Source organism: Plasmodium inui (assembly GCF_000524495.1).
Source record: "Plasmodium inui San Antonio 1 unplaced genomic scaffold supercont1.1, whole genome shotgun sequence".
In the NCBI taxonomy this organism is placed as follows: domain Eukaryota; phylum Apicomplexa; class Aconoidasida; order Haemosporida; family Plasmodiidae; genus Plasmodium; species Plasmodium inui.
In genome coordinates this window covers 1,045,484-1,060,752 of record NW_008481835.1, presented here as the reverse complement: position 1 = coordinate 1,060,752, position 15,269 = coordinate 1,045,484, and the positions used below count along the sequence as shown (strand labels likewise).

General features: G+C 40.5%; 3 protein-coding genes across 3 annotated transcripts; 1 reads left to right on the top strand and 2 right to left on the bottom strand.

The window, feature by feature from the left end:
* Positions 1-130: 130 nt before the first annotated feature.
* On the bottom strand, positions 131-5,313 carry C922_00249 (hypothetical protein; the record flags this gene model as incomplete). Its single annotated transcript, XM_008815866.1, has 2 exons — positions 131-326; positions 560-5,313. 2 exons carry the CDS (start codon positions 5,311-5,313, stop codon positions 131-133), a joined length of 4,950 nt encoding a protein of 1,649 aa, XP_008814088.1.
* A 4,116-nt stretch (positions 5,314-9,429) lies between these two features.
* C922_00248 (hypothetical protein) lies at positions 9,430-10,272 on the top strand (the record flags this gene model as incomplete). Its single annotated transcript, XM_008815865.1, has 1 exon — positions 9,430-10,272. One exon carries the CDS (start codon positions 9,430-9,432, stop codon positions 10,270-10,272), a length of 843 nt encoding a protein of 280 aa, XP_008814087.1.
* A 1,261-nt stretch (positions 10,273-11,533) lies between these two features.
* On the bottom strand, positions 11,534-14,293 carry C922_00247 (glucose-6-phosphate 1-dehydrogenase; the record flags this gene model as incomplete). The annotated part of the gene is made up of 1 exon (XM_008815864.1): positions 11,534-14,293. One exon carries the CDS (start codon positions 14,291-14,293, stop codon positions 11,534-11,536), a length of 2,760 nt encoding a protein of 919 aa, XP_008814086.1.
* Between the last annotated feature and the right edge of the window lie 976 nt (positions 14,294-15,269).

The window sequence follows — 15,269 nt, the reverse complement described above, 5'->3', positions numbered from 1 at the left end:
GCATCGTTGCAAATCAGGCTGGAGTTAAAAGGGCACACAATGGGGTGTCCACGCAGATACGGGTACGGAGGGAAGCGAAATGCGTGCTTTCTTCTCCCCTTTTGGCATACTCAAAGGGGATTCACACGAATCAATTCGGTGAGGCCCACTTCGCAAAGTGATTGTTAAGGCTCTCACTACAATTTGTCAGTTTCTCCACCACGTAGGCCTCCTTCTCTGCTTTGCTGAGTTTATTCCACGCATGCACTTCGAGGTTGATGACCGTCCAGCCCATTTCCCTCAACAGCCAGTTTTTAAAATGGGTTGTTCCACATGGGGCATACATCCTGCGGAGGAGGTAAACGTACAAAGAAAAATAGTAGAGATGTGTGCGGGGCCAAGATATGGGCGAGTAGACTGATATAACTGGGGATCCCATTTGGAGGGGGAGCACAGTTAGCGAAGAAGCGAGGCTAATTATGAGAAGGGTTGATCACTTTGGAACATTGCTCATGTACTTCTAGCAGTTGCGTGTCCCACGAATGGCATCGTTTCGTTAACCCCAAATTTGCCCCCTTACTTCTTAGCCCTCGTATCGGTCTCGTCCAAAAGTACCAAATGGTGTGATGGGCCATCCACCTCAACGGCAATCTTTTCCCCCCTCGTTCCATCCCTTATGGCCAAGTCGATGGACAAAAGTTCCTGCGCCATATACTCATTTTCGTATTTCACCCCGAATTTGTCTAATATTTGGCAGACTTGCTGGTGGAAATCTGATATGTTCTCGCTAGCAGTATGGTGGCCATTTTTAAAAATTTCCCTCTTTTTGCCAAGTAGGCTCATAATATGATTCTTCAAGGTGAGGAAGTCCTCACAAAGGTGAAACCCATGATGAGAATATTTTAATCTTAACCAAAAGGTAACAATCATGTGTAAGTGCATATAATTTTGTTCCTTTACATTTACAGCATTCCAATTGTAGCCGTTAATAAAATGTACTACTTGTTCATTTACTAAATTTGCAATTGCGACGCCCCATAAATATCTTGCTAAGAGTAAAAAGGAAAGTGCTTTATATTTGTGGAGAGTTTTAATTTCGTTTAGCAAGAAGGTGTATATTTTGTTTAAAAATAGTTGATCATTTTTTATTTCACTTTTTTGTCTTTTATTTTTTTCCTCTTTTTTTCTCCCCCTATTGGTACTATCTTCCTTCTGGTGTGCATAACAACAGGTAAATGCGTACGCCCATGCCATGGTTCCAAACAGTTCGGTGATGACACTCAACTTAAAGCCTCCCCTGCGTTTACCCTCCTTGCCAATAAAATAGTTGCCCACAGTTATGCTCATTGTGACAGCTTGGCCCATTTTATGGAACAAGCTTCTGTTGTATACTCTCGATTTTATGTAGTACAAAAAAATGGAAATGAAATTTTCAGGGGATACATTTTTGTACATTCTCTTCCTTAGAAAAAAGTTGGTAATTTTCCCTGCCAAGATAAATTCCGTCTTATGGTAGTACGACATGCACCATAGAATTTTCCCCAGCAGTCTTACCTCCTTATCTGTATCTCCCCAACATTGTATTTTCTTCTCTCCCCCGTCTGTGGCTCCGATTCGTATGTTAATTCCTACCTTCCTTTCTAACTCCTTCGCGCATAAAGCATAGGCCCTTTTGTTTTCAACTTTGAGCAGCGTAAATGCCTCCATAAAATATGCCAGGTTGAACAAATTGGGGTTTCCGCTGGAGAGTATTTTCGCCTCCGCGTACTTTGCGAGCTTCTTTAGGGACGCGGGCACGTCGTACCTGCACAAGGACATGTCTGCATCGAGATGGTCACTGCTGTGGGTAAAGTGAACAGTGTGATCAGCGTTGCCATTGTGATTAATCTTTCCAGTGTAATCCACCTTGTCAGTGTGATCCACCTTGTCAGTGTGATCCACCTTGTGAGTGTAATCCAGCTTGCCAGTGTGGCCACTTCGTGTGAGAGGCTCTCTTCCCCCGCTCCTTCCATTGGGGGAAGACGCGCCGACCCCGTGCAGGCAATAAACGCGCGCGAAACAGGGCAGCACAATGCAGAGACTTTTCGCACTCAGCGTGCTGCGCCTCCTCAGCGCTGCATCGCACAGTGTGTCAAAAAAATGTCGATCAAAACAGTGCATTCGGTAGCAGTTTCTCACGAAAAGGGCTAGCTCATCCTGTTCAAAAGTCTCAATGAATTTTGTCTGACCGGAGGGGATAGAAGAAACGTCTGCTACCCCCCCATAGCAGTCGCTTCTTCGCTCCACATATGTCTTCTTTGAAAACTGTTGGAAAGGACCACACGAGTTAACTTTATCTCTAATATGCGTACTAATAAGCTCACTGCTCGATTTCAGCTCTGCGCACAGATAGGTAAACTCCACCAAGTCCTGCACTCCACAGGTGCCTATATGCTCAATAAATTTGTTGCAAAATTCGGTTGTTTCAATTTTCCATTCAAAATCGGACTTGGCTAAAGCACTCAAAATTAGGAGAATATCTTTCACGGTAAAATGAACATTGTGAAAATTATTTTTTTTTAAATATTCTATCATACTCGAATTGTTAATGTGCAAAAAAATGGAAATAAGGTGGGCCATATTTTTGGACGACATTTTTGCTATCATTTGTTCAGTTATCATTTTGTTTATTACAACATGGTCGAATATGTTTACAATTTTTTTTATTTCTCCGGATAGCCTTTTTTTAGTTGCCATTCCTGTTATGCTTTCTCTGTCTCTAGGCCCATCTGGATTTCCTTCCTTCGATAGAGTATAAAAATATTTCATGTATCTGAAGTAGACCCAGCACACGTCAAGCAGATGATGCGCCTTCTTTCTGTTCGCATTTTGAAAAAAAGTGTTAGTGATGTATCCATGGAAGTGGGAAAAAATTGTTAAGAAGTCTTCGCCACCACCATTGACCATCCTGCCACGGTCCCTTAACTCACATAATCGCGGAAAAAGGGCAGAAAATTTATAAAAAAAACTAACAGTGTCCTGCTCGTTAATATGGGTAGAGAATTTCCCAAAGAAGGTTAGCACATCTTTGAATAATTTTTTCAATTCCTTGGCGTCTATTTTGTCATTCGCATTTTTTATTCTTTCCATGAAGCTGAGCAAACTACTTCTTATCTCATCGCTGGGGATATCTGCCTTCTCACACGGTGCACTGACGTGGGGAACCTCTTCAATGTAAGTGCCACGTTTTATGTGATCAGTTTTGGCGCTGTTGTGACAGTCACGCTTTTGATGCGCATTTAGTGATGTGCTTCGTGGGGGGGTTTGGAACGGGGAACCAATAGTCGCGTTGCTCCTTCCCGTTGAACACCCTGCACATTTTGCCGCACCTTCATTGTTGCTGTGATAAGCCTGCTTATTCTCCTTCCGCCCCTGGGCTAACGCCACTTCACCTAAAAATTCACCACGTGGAGCCAACCGACGGTGTTCCTTTTCCTGCCTTGTAGTGTTCCCCTTTTGACGCAGCAAAATATCCACAGACAAGTTAACCCCGTTTTTATGTTCCAACAACACAGCTACATTTTTTGATCCTTTAAAAAGGTTGGAAATCAAATTGTATATAACCTTATGCATGCCGGACACATCCACGTCATGTTTCCTTCCATTCATGTTTATCGCCTTTTTGAATGTCCCAAAATCCCTTTCAAAGATGCCAACATTATTGTACAAAACACACAGGGCATTTAATTCTGCTGTGTTAAAATACAAATTGATGACCGTCCCATCTTCTAGCAAGAAGGACAAAAGGGATAAATAAAAGTTCGTCAATATGGGATATGAACTGTTCACGTAGTTTTGATTTTTCAAATAATCCGATAACTTAGTAAAGCAGGAGAGGAACAATTTTGCTGAGTAGATATACTTAAGACTTAACGACCATATGATTAGAATCAAGTTTTCCCAGGAGTAGTTGATCATGTGGAGTGGTACCTCCTTGTGTGTATTTTTTTCCTCCGTCTGAAATGTATCTCTACTTGGGTTCCTCTCTTTTGTGCACCTATTCATAATCTCCTTTTTTAGCAATTCATACAAAAAGATATTTTTTCTTGCCCATATATTTGTCTCCCTTCTTTTTAGCGCTTCAAAGCGTTTTTCCACTGATGTGTATAAAAACGGAAATTTGCATAGACAAAAGAGGAGGGTTATTAGATGCTTACTTTTTATCGATTTTAAAAAATCCTTCGACTGTAAAATCTGGTCTACTGTGCTTTCGAGTAAGTCTTGGGGAAATACATTTTGCCTCGAAAATGACAGAAGCATGTTGATCACCGATTCGTACTCCCCCACACGGACGATTTCCTTATGTGTATTTCTGCTCATAATAAAGTCTTTCACTTTTACGTAAAAATGTAAGTTTGAATAATTTACATAGGAGTAGCTATATAGCAACATTATCAGTTCCCTACTCTTTAGCTGAGGCAAGAGACTCTCGCTCCTCTTGTAGTATCGCTCGTGTAATTCTTTGAAATGTTTATTCAGCTTGCTTAATGACCAAAGCACAAGGACATATCGAGACGGATTTAAGGATGGTAAATACGCGTCTGCATAATAGCATAATAGGCTGAACTTATTACAGGGGGGGGGGCTTCCCCTGACTGCTTCGCGGGGGGAATTTTTTCCATCGTGCCGGTTTTGTTCCCCTTGCCGAGTAGTTGTCTGCAGAGGTACACTTCTGACCATACCGTCGTCATCATCACCCCCGGACAGGTACACACTGTGCACATCACTGGCATGCTCCCCCTGCCAATTTAAGAGAAAAACCCTTTTCAGCCACTCCACTTGACCTTTACATGGATGTGCCAAATAACTGTGCGACACCGTACTGGCAAAGAGGTGCCGAGTGTCACCATCTTTCAACAGACTGGCATACTTACTAAGTGACCATATGAAGGAAGAAAAGAGCCTTTTGTTATAGTTATTAACCTTAAAACTCTTCTTGTGGTCAATAAAATACTGAAAAATGATGTTAATTTTTTCCTCTATTTCGTCATGGATATATGTTACACCTTTTAAGTAAGTGGGGTCATCTTTCTTACTGCATATTATTTGCATTAATCTGTGAAGAAACGTTACGTAATTAATTATATTGGCATTTTTTTCGTTCTTCTTTATTATTTTTACTATTTCGAGAATATTTTCATTTTTCAAAATTGCCTTGTTAATTTGGATGCATTTGGATAAGGCATTTTCTGTTCCTTTATTTTTTTTTGTGGTAAAAAAAGCACTTTCTTTGTCAGCAAACCAGCGTTTTCCAATTTTTAGCACCTTGCTGGTAAGACATCCCCCCCTCAACATTAATATGTCTTCCTCGATGAGAAGTATATGTTACGCGCGTTCACAAATGGTTCGATCTATCTGAAACTTTGGCGACCCTTACTGCAAAACATATATGTGGTCACGTTTGTGTTTCCCTTTTCCGATGAAGACCTCTTCGGACCCCCTCACAAGTGGTATAGAAACGATGCTATGATTAGATACGTTCGTGTGAATTTTGTGCCTCTTAGGCGTCAACATTTTGTGTTATCTCGACATGCTAGAAGCTCGGAAGCCATATGCGTTGCAATTTTAGAAATAAGTGGCTCAAAGGGGAAAAAAAAAATAAACAAAATAACAAAGCAACAAAATAACAAAAAAAATACATGCACGTTCGGGAACAAAAAAAAAAAAAAAATTCAATTTATTTTGCATCACATTTGAGTTTCACCAAGTAATGCACGTAACATGCAGGAGAAAGAAGTTGCCACCTTAAAGCAAAATGAGTTAACCTCCAAAGGAACAACAGCAAAAAAAACGTTGTAGAGGTTGCTCACTTTTTTTGTACTTTTACATGCATATCTTTAGACTTCACTTGGAAGGACATTTGGGGATCACAAAAAAGTACACCTCCTCACTGCACACGGGGACACGCTGAAAAATGCTTCGAAAAACGCAGAATGCGTGAAAATGATTCATAAACGAGCGGTGCAGAAGAATGAAGTGGGGTTGGCTTTGCCCCATGCTTATCGTACATCGTTCAATTTTGGCAAACTCCAATTAGCGCCCTTAAGGAGTAGCGAACCTGGTACCTATTCACAAAAAAAAATTAGCGACTCTCACAATTCTCTGACTGGTTTATATAGTTAACATTTGCATCATAAGGATTATTTTTTTAAACCAACCCATTTGGAAACCCCTTTTGCTGAGAATGTCCAAATGTGAAGCATGTGGTTGTGGTAAAACTGAAAATGCCAGTTTGTCTCGTTCTTACGCTCTTCCCCTTTGGGGGCATACAACACAAAAGGTAGCGGAGGTGGGGGAAAAACGTTCCCCCATTCGAAATCTGAAAAATGTATAAAAACTTTTTCCCTTTTCTTCTCCCCCTTTAGAGGAAAAAATTTCCATAAATCTCATGACAAACAACGTAGGGAACACCTTTTTGAGTGTATATAAATTTTTATGTCAATGGGAAAGTAAACTGACGGGATACTTTACCAGCCACGAAATGACTAGCAAAAAGAAAAAACTACAAACATCTCACAAATTTTGTGATGTTCTTCCCCAAATTTTGAATTGACTTTGGGAAAACCCAATGTACGAACCCCTTCCTCCACTTTATATGTAAAACGTGCAGATGATACTCCTCGTAAGATTAACATGTGGAGAGTTCGGCGCAGGACTTCTCCTATAATTTCAAGCGGATAAATATTTTCCCTTCGAAGCGTCCACCTTCTTTACGTCTTAAAGTGTCAGCGCTATTTTGCCATCTCATACGGAGTAGATAAAAAATGTGAACATTCAAGCATTCAGGTAGGTTACCTTCAAAATTGTCCAAATATCAAAATAGCTTGCAACCCGCGAACAGGCGTCTGCTCATAAACCGATTAACTAATTATTATGCGCGTACGGCATGCCTTGTACCATGTGCAAAAGTGGGCCATTCGTCACGTTAAAAGAAAGGCACAATATACATAACAAACCATTTGTACAATGCACAATTTTTTATTTTAGATAAACTGTGGCGTATTTAAAAATATGCATCAGGTGTTTTTCCCCCCATTATGACGAAAAGGGAAGATTTTTCACGGAAAAAAAAGAAAAGGCAATTTCCACAAGGTGTCACAACATTTATTTGCTTCACATACATTTAATGCATCCCTTTTATGGGTCTAATCGCGTTTTTTTTCACCAACACACAGTTTTTGCAAGAAAATTTATTTGGTATGCCATTTCAGCCATCGAGTATTTTAACATGATATAGGCGTTTTTTTTTTTTTTTTTTTCATCCCCTTCGACCAACTTTTCTACAACATTTTTTCCCATTTATCATTATTTGTTGCGCGTACACTAAAAACAATTTGCGATGCTTCCTTTGCTCTATCTGCTCATGTATAGATATATCCCTTTAAGCATTCGTTCCAGGCGTAATCGTCGCGACGGTGATTTTTTTTTTGAAAGCCGCGCTTTTTGCTAACTCCATTTTGCGACATTCGCGGGGCGCTGCATACGTGTACGGCACAGGCAGCATTACTTTGTATATTTTATAAAATCTACATTTTAACGGAATAAGCTTATGCGCAAAAATGTAGGAATGTATGCCAACGTTAGGTATACTGAAAACTGCATACATTGACGCATGGGACGATTCTCATTCGTGCAGGTGACCTACGGGCGGGGCAGTCATTGTAAGTATAAGATATGAGCACGTAAAGAAAAAAAAAGAGGCCCCCTTCCCTGCTCCAAGCAAAACGTTTCGTTTTTTCGTCATACCCGAAAAATTAATACATATATAAATATATATATAATATTATATATATTCAGTATATGTAATGCATCATACGCCGCGCGTACGTCGCAGCATGCCATTCGAAATGCTACGACACCGTGTACCCGTAAGGGTTGCATAAACAGCAAGCCGAACACGACAAACAGCGTTATATGTGTTACGTATGTAAATATAACATCTGGCGCTTCAATTATGCAAGATACGCCGGACATATTTTGTATTATATAGATAAAATAATTTACGTATTCATGTATATGTATGCGTGACTGCGAAACAACCACCCCCTTTTTATTTTTCTATTATGCAAATAAAAATATTGACTCTTTTTTTGCCGCGGTGAAAAAAAAAAGAAAAAAAAAAAACATATATTTCAAATGAAACAAATGGTACTACATATGAACAGTTTTAACAAGTGGAAGAAATCGATTTAAATTCATTTTTTAAACGCAGATTTAAGTTCACCTTTTAAGCACAATTTTAAATTTAATAAAATATGTTCATTTTGAAACAATTTATGTATTTATTTTATGAATACATAATAAAATAACAGTGCTATACAGGTATATAAAGAAAAACAAGTACAATATACTTTTTCCTGCGTAACGCCTTTTTTTTACGGTGATTTTTTTATATTTCTCCAAATAGGGATTATTTATTATTTATAAATAAAACATCTTTATAAATTTTTCTTAAACATTGAGGAAAAATAGCAAATTCACCCACATTTACGTAGCACATATATTGTATAGCATATTCCACCTCTACAAAAACTTTCACCAAGTTTCTCACCCCTCCCCCATATTTTACCTAGATTCAACAAGCTTTTTCCGAGCATGGCGTAAGTTTTAAGAGAAATATGAAAATAAGGGAAAAACAGAGCAGCGTTCTGTTGCGGCGAGGAGAGTGAGAGTAAACCAATATGTGCCCCATGCGTGCATTTCTTCTGCGTCACGTTTTTCCATTGATATATAATTTTTTTTTTTCTTTCCGGCCCCCACCCGCCTCTATATGCCTTTTTTTTTTTTTAATTCTCTCCATTTGAGCTTGCAAAATGTGCACATATACTGCTATTCTTTCATTTCTACATATTATAATCGCCCACGCTGTATCAGGGTTTGAATTTTTTTTTTTCTTATTTGTGTTTCACCACCATGGTTGTAAAATGGAAACTTCGTAATATTTGCGTGCCCCCTCCCGGCAAGCCCGTGTGCCCAAAAGCTACGCGTGCTGTAAACATGTATAATATGTGCAACACACTGATAAATGTTGTGCCTTCACGTATAATGCAGACGTATATGTGCACTCTTTGTAGTGGATGCCTCGTGGAAGCCCCCCTTGGCATGATCCGCCGTGCACACTTCCAAAATGGGGTTACAACTTACCGAATGTGATCGCCCCCGTAACATGATTGTACGTGGTTTTTTCAAATTACGTTAGTGCCTTTTTTTTTACGTTGTGTCTCCCCGATGTTAACACCTGCATATAATAAAAGTCAACACTACATGACGCTTCCCCTGCAGAAATTACACAAATTTGAGAAAGAACCCTTGAGTGCATGCCCAGATGCGCCCGTGCGTTGGTCTCTCCCGGAGCAGCAGCGCTCGTGGCAATCTATACATGTAAATACATTTATATTTATGTGCGCACACATGAACGTTGCCTCGCCTCCACTACCCCTCCGTAGTAAACTATTTCCAATCGTTTTGTGGGCCCAGAAAAAGGACTGCCTGTACCTGACCATAGAGCTCCAGGATCCGGAGGACACCAAAATTGACTTGAAAGAAGACAAGTTATATTTTTACGGAAAAAAAGAAAAAAATGAATACGAGTTTACCCTAAACTTTTTAAAACCAATAAATGTAGAAGAGTCCAAGTACAGCACCAAGAGAAATATAAAGTTTAAAATTATAAAAAAGGAAAAGGAAAGATGGAAGACCATAAATAATGATGGTAAGAAGCACTGGGTGAAATGTGACTGGAACTCCTGGGTTGATACTGATGAGGAAAATAAAACAACAGAATATGACGACATGGCAATGAATAGCTTTGGTGGTATGGGAGGCATGCCAGATATGAGTCAATTTGGAAACATGCCAGGAATGGGAGGTCTTGGAGGTATGCCCGGAATGGGCGGTATGCCAGGAATGGGAGGCATGCCAGGAATGGGCGATTTGGATTTTAGTAAGCTAGGAAATATGGGTGATGATATGGCCAATTTTTCAGGCCTAGGAGGAATGGACCAGTTTAAGAACATGCCTAATATGAGTGGCATGAATGATGACGACTCCAGTTCGTATGGCGATGACACCAGTGATGATGACGATGATGAAGATGATGAGGAGGAAGACGAGGACGATGTTGATAGCAAAAATGATGCAGATAAAATTCACGAGTGCAAGGACGCCAAGTGCAACATGGAGAAGGATGGCATGCATGACGAAGAAGCCAAAGTTCAGGACCCAATTGTGGAGGTGCAAGAACCGGTAGCATAGTTTAAAAAAGGAAAAAAGAAGAAGAAGAAAAATAAAAAGAAAAAGAAGAAAAAGAAAATACATGCCTTCATGCTCGTCCATTTCTCGCGTGTAAGAATGTGTACATCTACGTGTTGCAAACACGAGGAATATGCGTACGCACGTGCCTCCGCTTGTGCTTGTGTAGGCATAGATGCCCGCGTGGAAGAGCCGTTGTGCATGCACTCGCGTGTTCCTATGCTTATACATATGCAGATGCCTGGGTATGCTCCCGTGAATGCCCCACCGGAATGTTGCACTTCGTACGATGCAGCTGAAAGGAGAAGGATGAACAAGGCAGTGACATATATTTCCACATACCTAAAAGTGCTATGAATTCTGCTTCTTCTACTCTACATCGTGTGCATATACACGTGTACCTGCGCTCGTGCAATACGCGCTGCGTATCTTTATGCACAATTCTTAAAAGTTTATTTTCCAAAAAGAACTGCTTTTTCCCCTTTTAAAAAAGAAACCAAAGGTCTTTTAGTAAAAGAAATTGTACCTTATCGGGTAGTAACTTAGTGGGTAGCGCCTTAGCGGGTAAAAGGATGAACGTAAAAGTGGTGAAGGCAGAGGGGGCGTGCGCGCGTATGGCAAGGAGTGCTCGTAGTGCAGGAAAGGATACCCACATGGGAAAATATTACTGCACCTCAGAATGACGCAAAGGGGAACACAGTAAAAACGTCAATTTCAGAGATGTAAATTCTTTTTTCCTCTTTAATGCCTTCCCGGCGTGGTTTAAGTGGCAGGAAGCGCGTCGAAATATATTTGGCACACTTCTGTCCCCCTTCTACGTTCCCCATTCCACATTTTTCAAATGGGTAAGGAGGTGTCTTAAAAATTCACCGCTTTGTTTAGAAGAAGGGAATAACTTTGACGCCGAAATTATGAACCTTACGCGGATTGCAACCATCTAGATGACGACACAGAACGGGGGCATAAAATAGAGGTATTATAAATGGGTCGCAAAAAATTTTAACTATGTTGGGTAAAGTTAGAGCAAATAAGTTGGTTAATTATGTAGCCCCTTGTGGAAGGAACGGCTATGGGGAGGCATATTGCTTCTGCTGCGCGCGAGGGTACGTGGTGGTACTTTGCTTGATGTGAGCAGCAGCATACACGGGGCAATCGCCCACACAAACGAACGTCCGCGTCAACGCATTTGGGGGGGACCGGAAGGGCAGCTGGGTAGAAAAGCAGCTCCCCTTCCCCCTGCAACGTTACACCGCCACGTCGAGACTCAGTTTATGTCCAACAAGTCGTCCTCGTAAAAGGAGGACTTGCGAACGAAGGAGGGCGTGTTGGCGTAGTCCTTGCCATAGTTGTAGTACTTCTTGACCAGGTCGTACACCTCCTTGGGCCCTGAGGAGCCGAAGGGGTATTTCAAAGGGTGCACGTTCTTTTCTTGCAGTTTATTGAGAAGAGGAGTGAAAATTCTCCACGATTCATAGAGCTCCTCATCAGAAATAAATTTTTTCTTAAACCCTTTAAAGCATTCCAACAACAATGTTTCGTACGCTTCTGGGACGTAATTCTTTTTATTTTTATGATTAACCGTTAAATTTAGTTGAACTTCCTCCATTTCATCACATCCAGTTTCTTTTATCATCATTTTTAAGTAGATAGCTTCAACGGGCTGGAGGATAATCACAAATTCGTTATTGTACATGCTTTCATCGGAGGATCCCATGATGTTATGAAATTGTATGCGTATTTCGCAGATGTCTTTATTTAGTCCTTTTCCTGCTTTGAATATAATGGGCACTCCATACCAATTTATTGAATTGATGTATAAAATGCAAGTACAGAAGGTTGGCGTAATTGAGTTGGGGTCTATGTGGGGATCGTCATGGTAGCTATGATTCAGCTTGGACTCATCAACAGGGTGATCATCAGAAAGGGGAGAAGATAAGTTTTTCTCCTCTTGGTAGTTCTCTGATTTGACATACTGTCCAATTATCGTTTCATCCAATTTGATGGATGGAATGCATTTCAATATTTTTATTTTTTCATTTTTTACCGATTCGTCATTTAAGTCGATTGGATCTTCCATTGTTATTAAGGTCAATAATTGGAGCATATGATTTTGCATCACGTCTCGGATGATTCCATAGGGGTCGAAGTATTGCCCCCTACCGTACACTCCTTTTGTCTCCTTCAGGGTAATCTTTATACATTTGATGAAATGCCTATTCATGAGAGAGAGCAGAAAAGTATTGGTAAACTTCAATTTCAGTAACCCTGACACCATGTCCTTACCCAAATAGTGATCTATCCTGTATATATGCTCTTCGTTAAAATTTTCCAGAATTTGCTTTGACAACATTTTAAATGATTGCAAGTCTTTTCCAAATGGCTTTTCTAATAATATTTTATCGGTACCGTTGCTGTTGAGGCAATTGTTTTTGTAATTCTTTAAGGTACTTACGAATATGTGTGGGGGCAATGCCAGGTAGAGTATTCTGTTTATGGCGAATGGGTATTTCGTGCTGGAGTGCCCTTCGTCCGCTGTGTCATCCATGTGTGAGGGTTTGTTCTGCATGGGTGTGGCCAGTCCATTTGCTCCTTCGGGGGCCTTCCCAGGGGTGGCGATGCCGGTCCCTTTGGCGCGAATGGACTCATCTGATGGAAGTTCCAAGCTATGCGCGTCGTTCACGGGGGATTCCTTCACAGGGGATTCCTTACCCGCGGTCTGCCTCCAAATGGTGGCCGAGGTGCCGAGTAAGCTCTCGGTCTCCAGCTGCGTCAAGTACTTGTTAAACTTTTCAAAGCTTTCCGAGCTGGAGTAGTCCCCGATGTAGTACCTGCACTTATTTTTGAAGCAATTTAGCAAGTCCTTCTTCTGGCTATGTGACAAATCCTCATAGCTGTGCAGGCACCTCTTCAAGTATCCAACAATTTTATCGAAGAAGGAATCAAAACTTTGTGCTGTTCTGGCAAATCCGACAATTAACAAATCCTTTGGTAAGCGCTTATTACAGAACAGTTTAAAAATGGCAGGGTAAACTTTCTTTTTTGCTAAATCTCCTGAGCAGCCAAAAATTATAAACGTTAGAAATTCCCTCCTATTTAGGCTAGGCGAATGTACCGACAAAGAATTCGTGGAGACATAAATATCTTCCAATATCTGTGGATAGTTTGGATATCCGCAAGTCACCACTGTGGTGTTCATACTATCAATTAGGTACACAGCTGGGTAGAGACAATAATTCACATCTACATAAGATTTTAGCAACATATTTTTCCATAGGTCTAACTTTTCCCTTGAATTTAGTAAAAATATTTTGCTGGATGCACTGCTCAGCAGATTTAACGAGACGGTAATTCTTTTCCTCACATCGAAATTGTTGGTGGTTGTAAAGTAGACATATTCCTTCAGTAGATCCAAATTATCATTGTCATTGTTGTCGTTATTGTTTACCGGTTTGATAGAGGATTCATTGTAAATATAACTGTTCTGATAATTGTTCATATAGATATTGAAAAATATATTTGGAAATAAGCTAGCTATGTGAAAATCGCTCCCCATGCCTAATATAGCGATGTCTACTTTATTATACTTCTTCACCATGTTTTTGATCTTTTCATTGTAGTCCCTTATACACTCCACGATGTTCTTTGAAGTGTCTGGCCTGTATAACTGCTCCTTCTCATTTATTTTTAAGCTGTCAAATAGGAACTTTATGTTGTTGTAGTTACTAAACTTGTGATCGCTGCTTTTGTACCTTTCATCAATAATGAAGAATATCAATTTGCTGGTGTCTATTTTTATGTCCTTAACTAGGGCCATATTTTTATACACATCAATGGGGGTTTTTCCCCCAGAGAGCCCTATCACGACATACCCCCCCTCATTGGTGAGTTGCTTCTCTGCAATCTGCTGACAGATGTAGTATGCGCTTTTTTGGTTAAAATCGATTAGATCCTTCGCTTCCAGATACTTCACATTGTGCAGGTGCTTCATCTGCTCCAGGCTCTTTGCGAGGGCCTGGCAATCCATCTTTGCGTGGGGAAAGGTGCGTAGGGCAGTGCAGAGCAGTGGCGTAACGTTCGTAACACGTCTTCGTACGGTGTGTACTTTTCGTCTTGCTCTTCTGCTTGGTGTGTCTCAAAAAAGAAAAAAAAGGCAGTTCTCCCCTTGCTGGTGCTAAAATTGGGCACTATGGAGCATTTTCTTTAAAAATGGCATGGGGATGTAGCGACTACTTGTTTACTTGTGCAAGTTTGATTTACCCGGGTGTGGCTCCTCAAATAAATATAGAGAAGCGCTTTCACCTGGTTAGCGGCATAACTGAAAGGCACGCATCGAAGAGGTGTTATTATATTTTCCCTTTCGCAAGGAAAAATGTGGAGTGGCAACCGCGGTGACTTTCCGCATCCCTCTGTGTATGCCAGAAGGGAAAAGAAAAAAATATAATAGCACCTCTTATTATGCGCGCGGCGTGGAAAATACTTCGCTACGCCGCTCACCACTACATTTGCCTCTAAACTCGCGTGAATTAACAATGTGCGCTTCTCCTTGGCGACATTATTTAAAGTAACTTCTTCCCATTCGAGAGTTATACAGGAAGAATTCAGCACTGAGCCCTCCGGCGGGTTTCTTCGCCTTAAGTGGGGTTTATAGGCAGCAGGTTTGATGATGGAATTAACAGGAGAGAGAATGAGTGGGCACACGCGGGGATCAATTGGCATAAATTGACATAGGGTGGGGAAATAAACTGGCATGAATTCAGATAGCAGGGAATAATCTGCCATATGTTAGCACACATAGGCGGGAAGAAGAAAAAAAAATGTTAAAAGAGAAATGAAAAAAGAAAAAGAGAGAAATGCTAAAATATATTTCCCGCCCTTGTTCAGATATGTATGCTTACTTGAAAGGAAAAAAAAACGAACGCGTTTTTTTTTTTTTTTTCCCGCATGAAACTGCATAAATTTATAGGCCCGTCAAAAAGAAGGCTTTTTCAAAAATTCGCCCG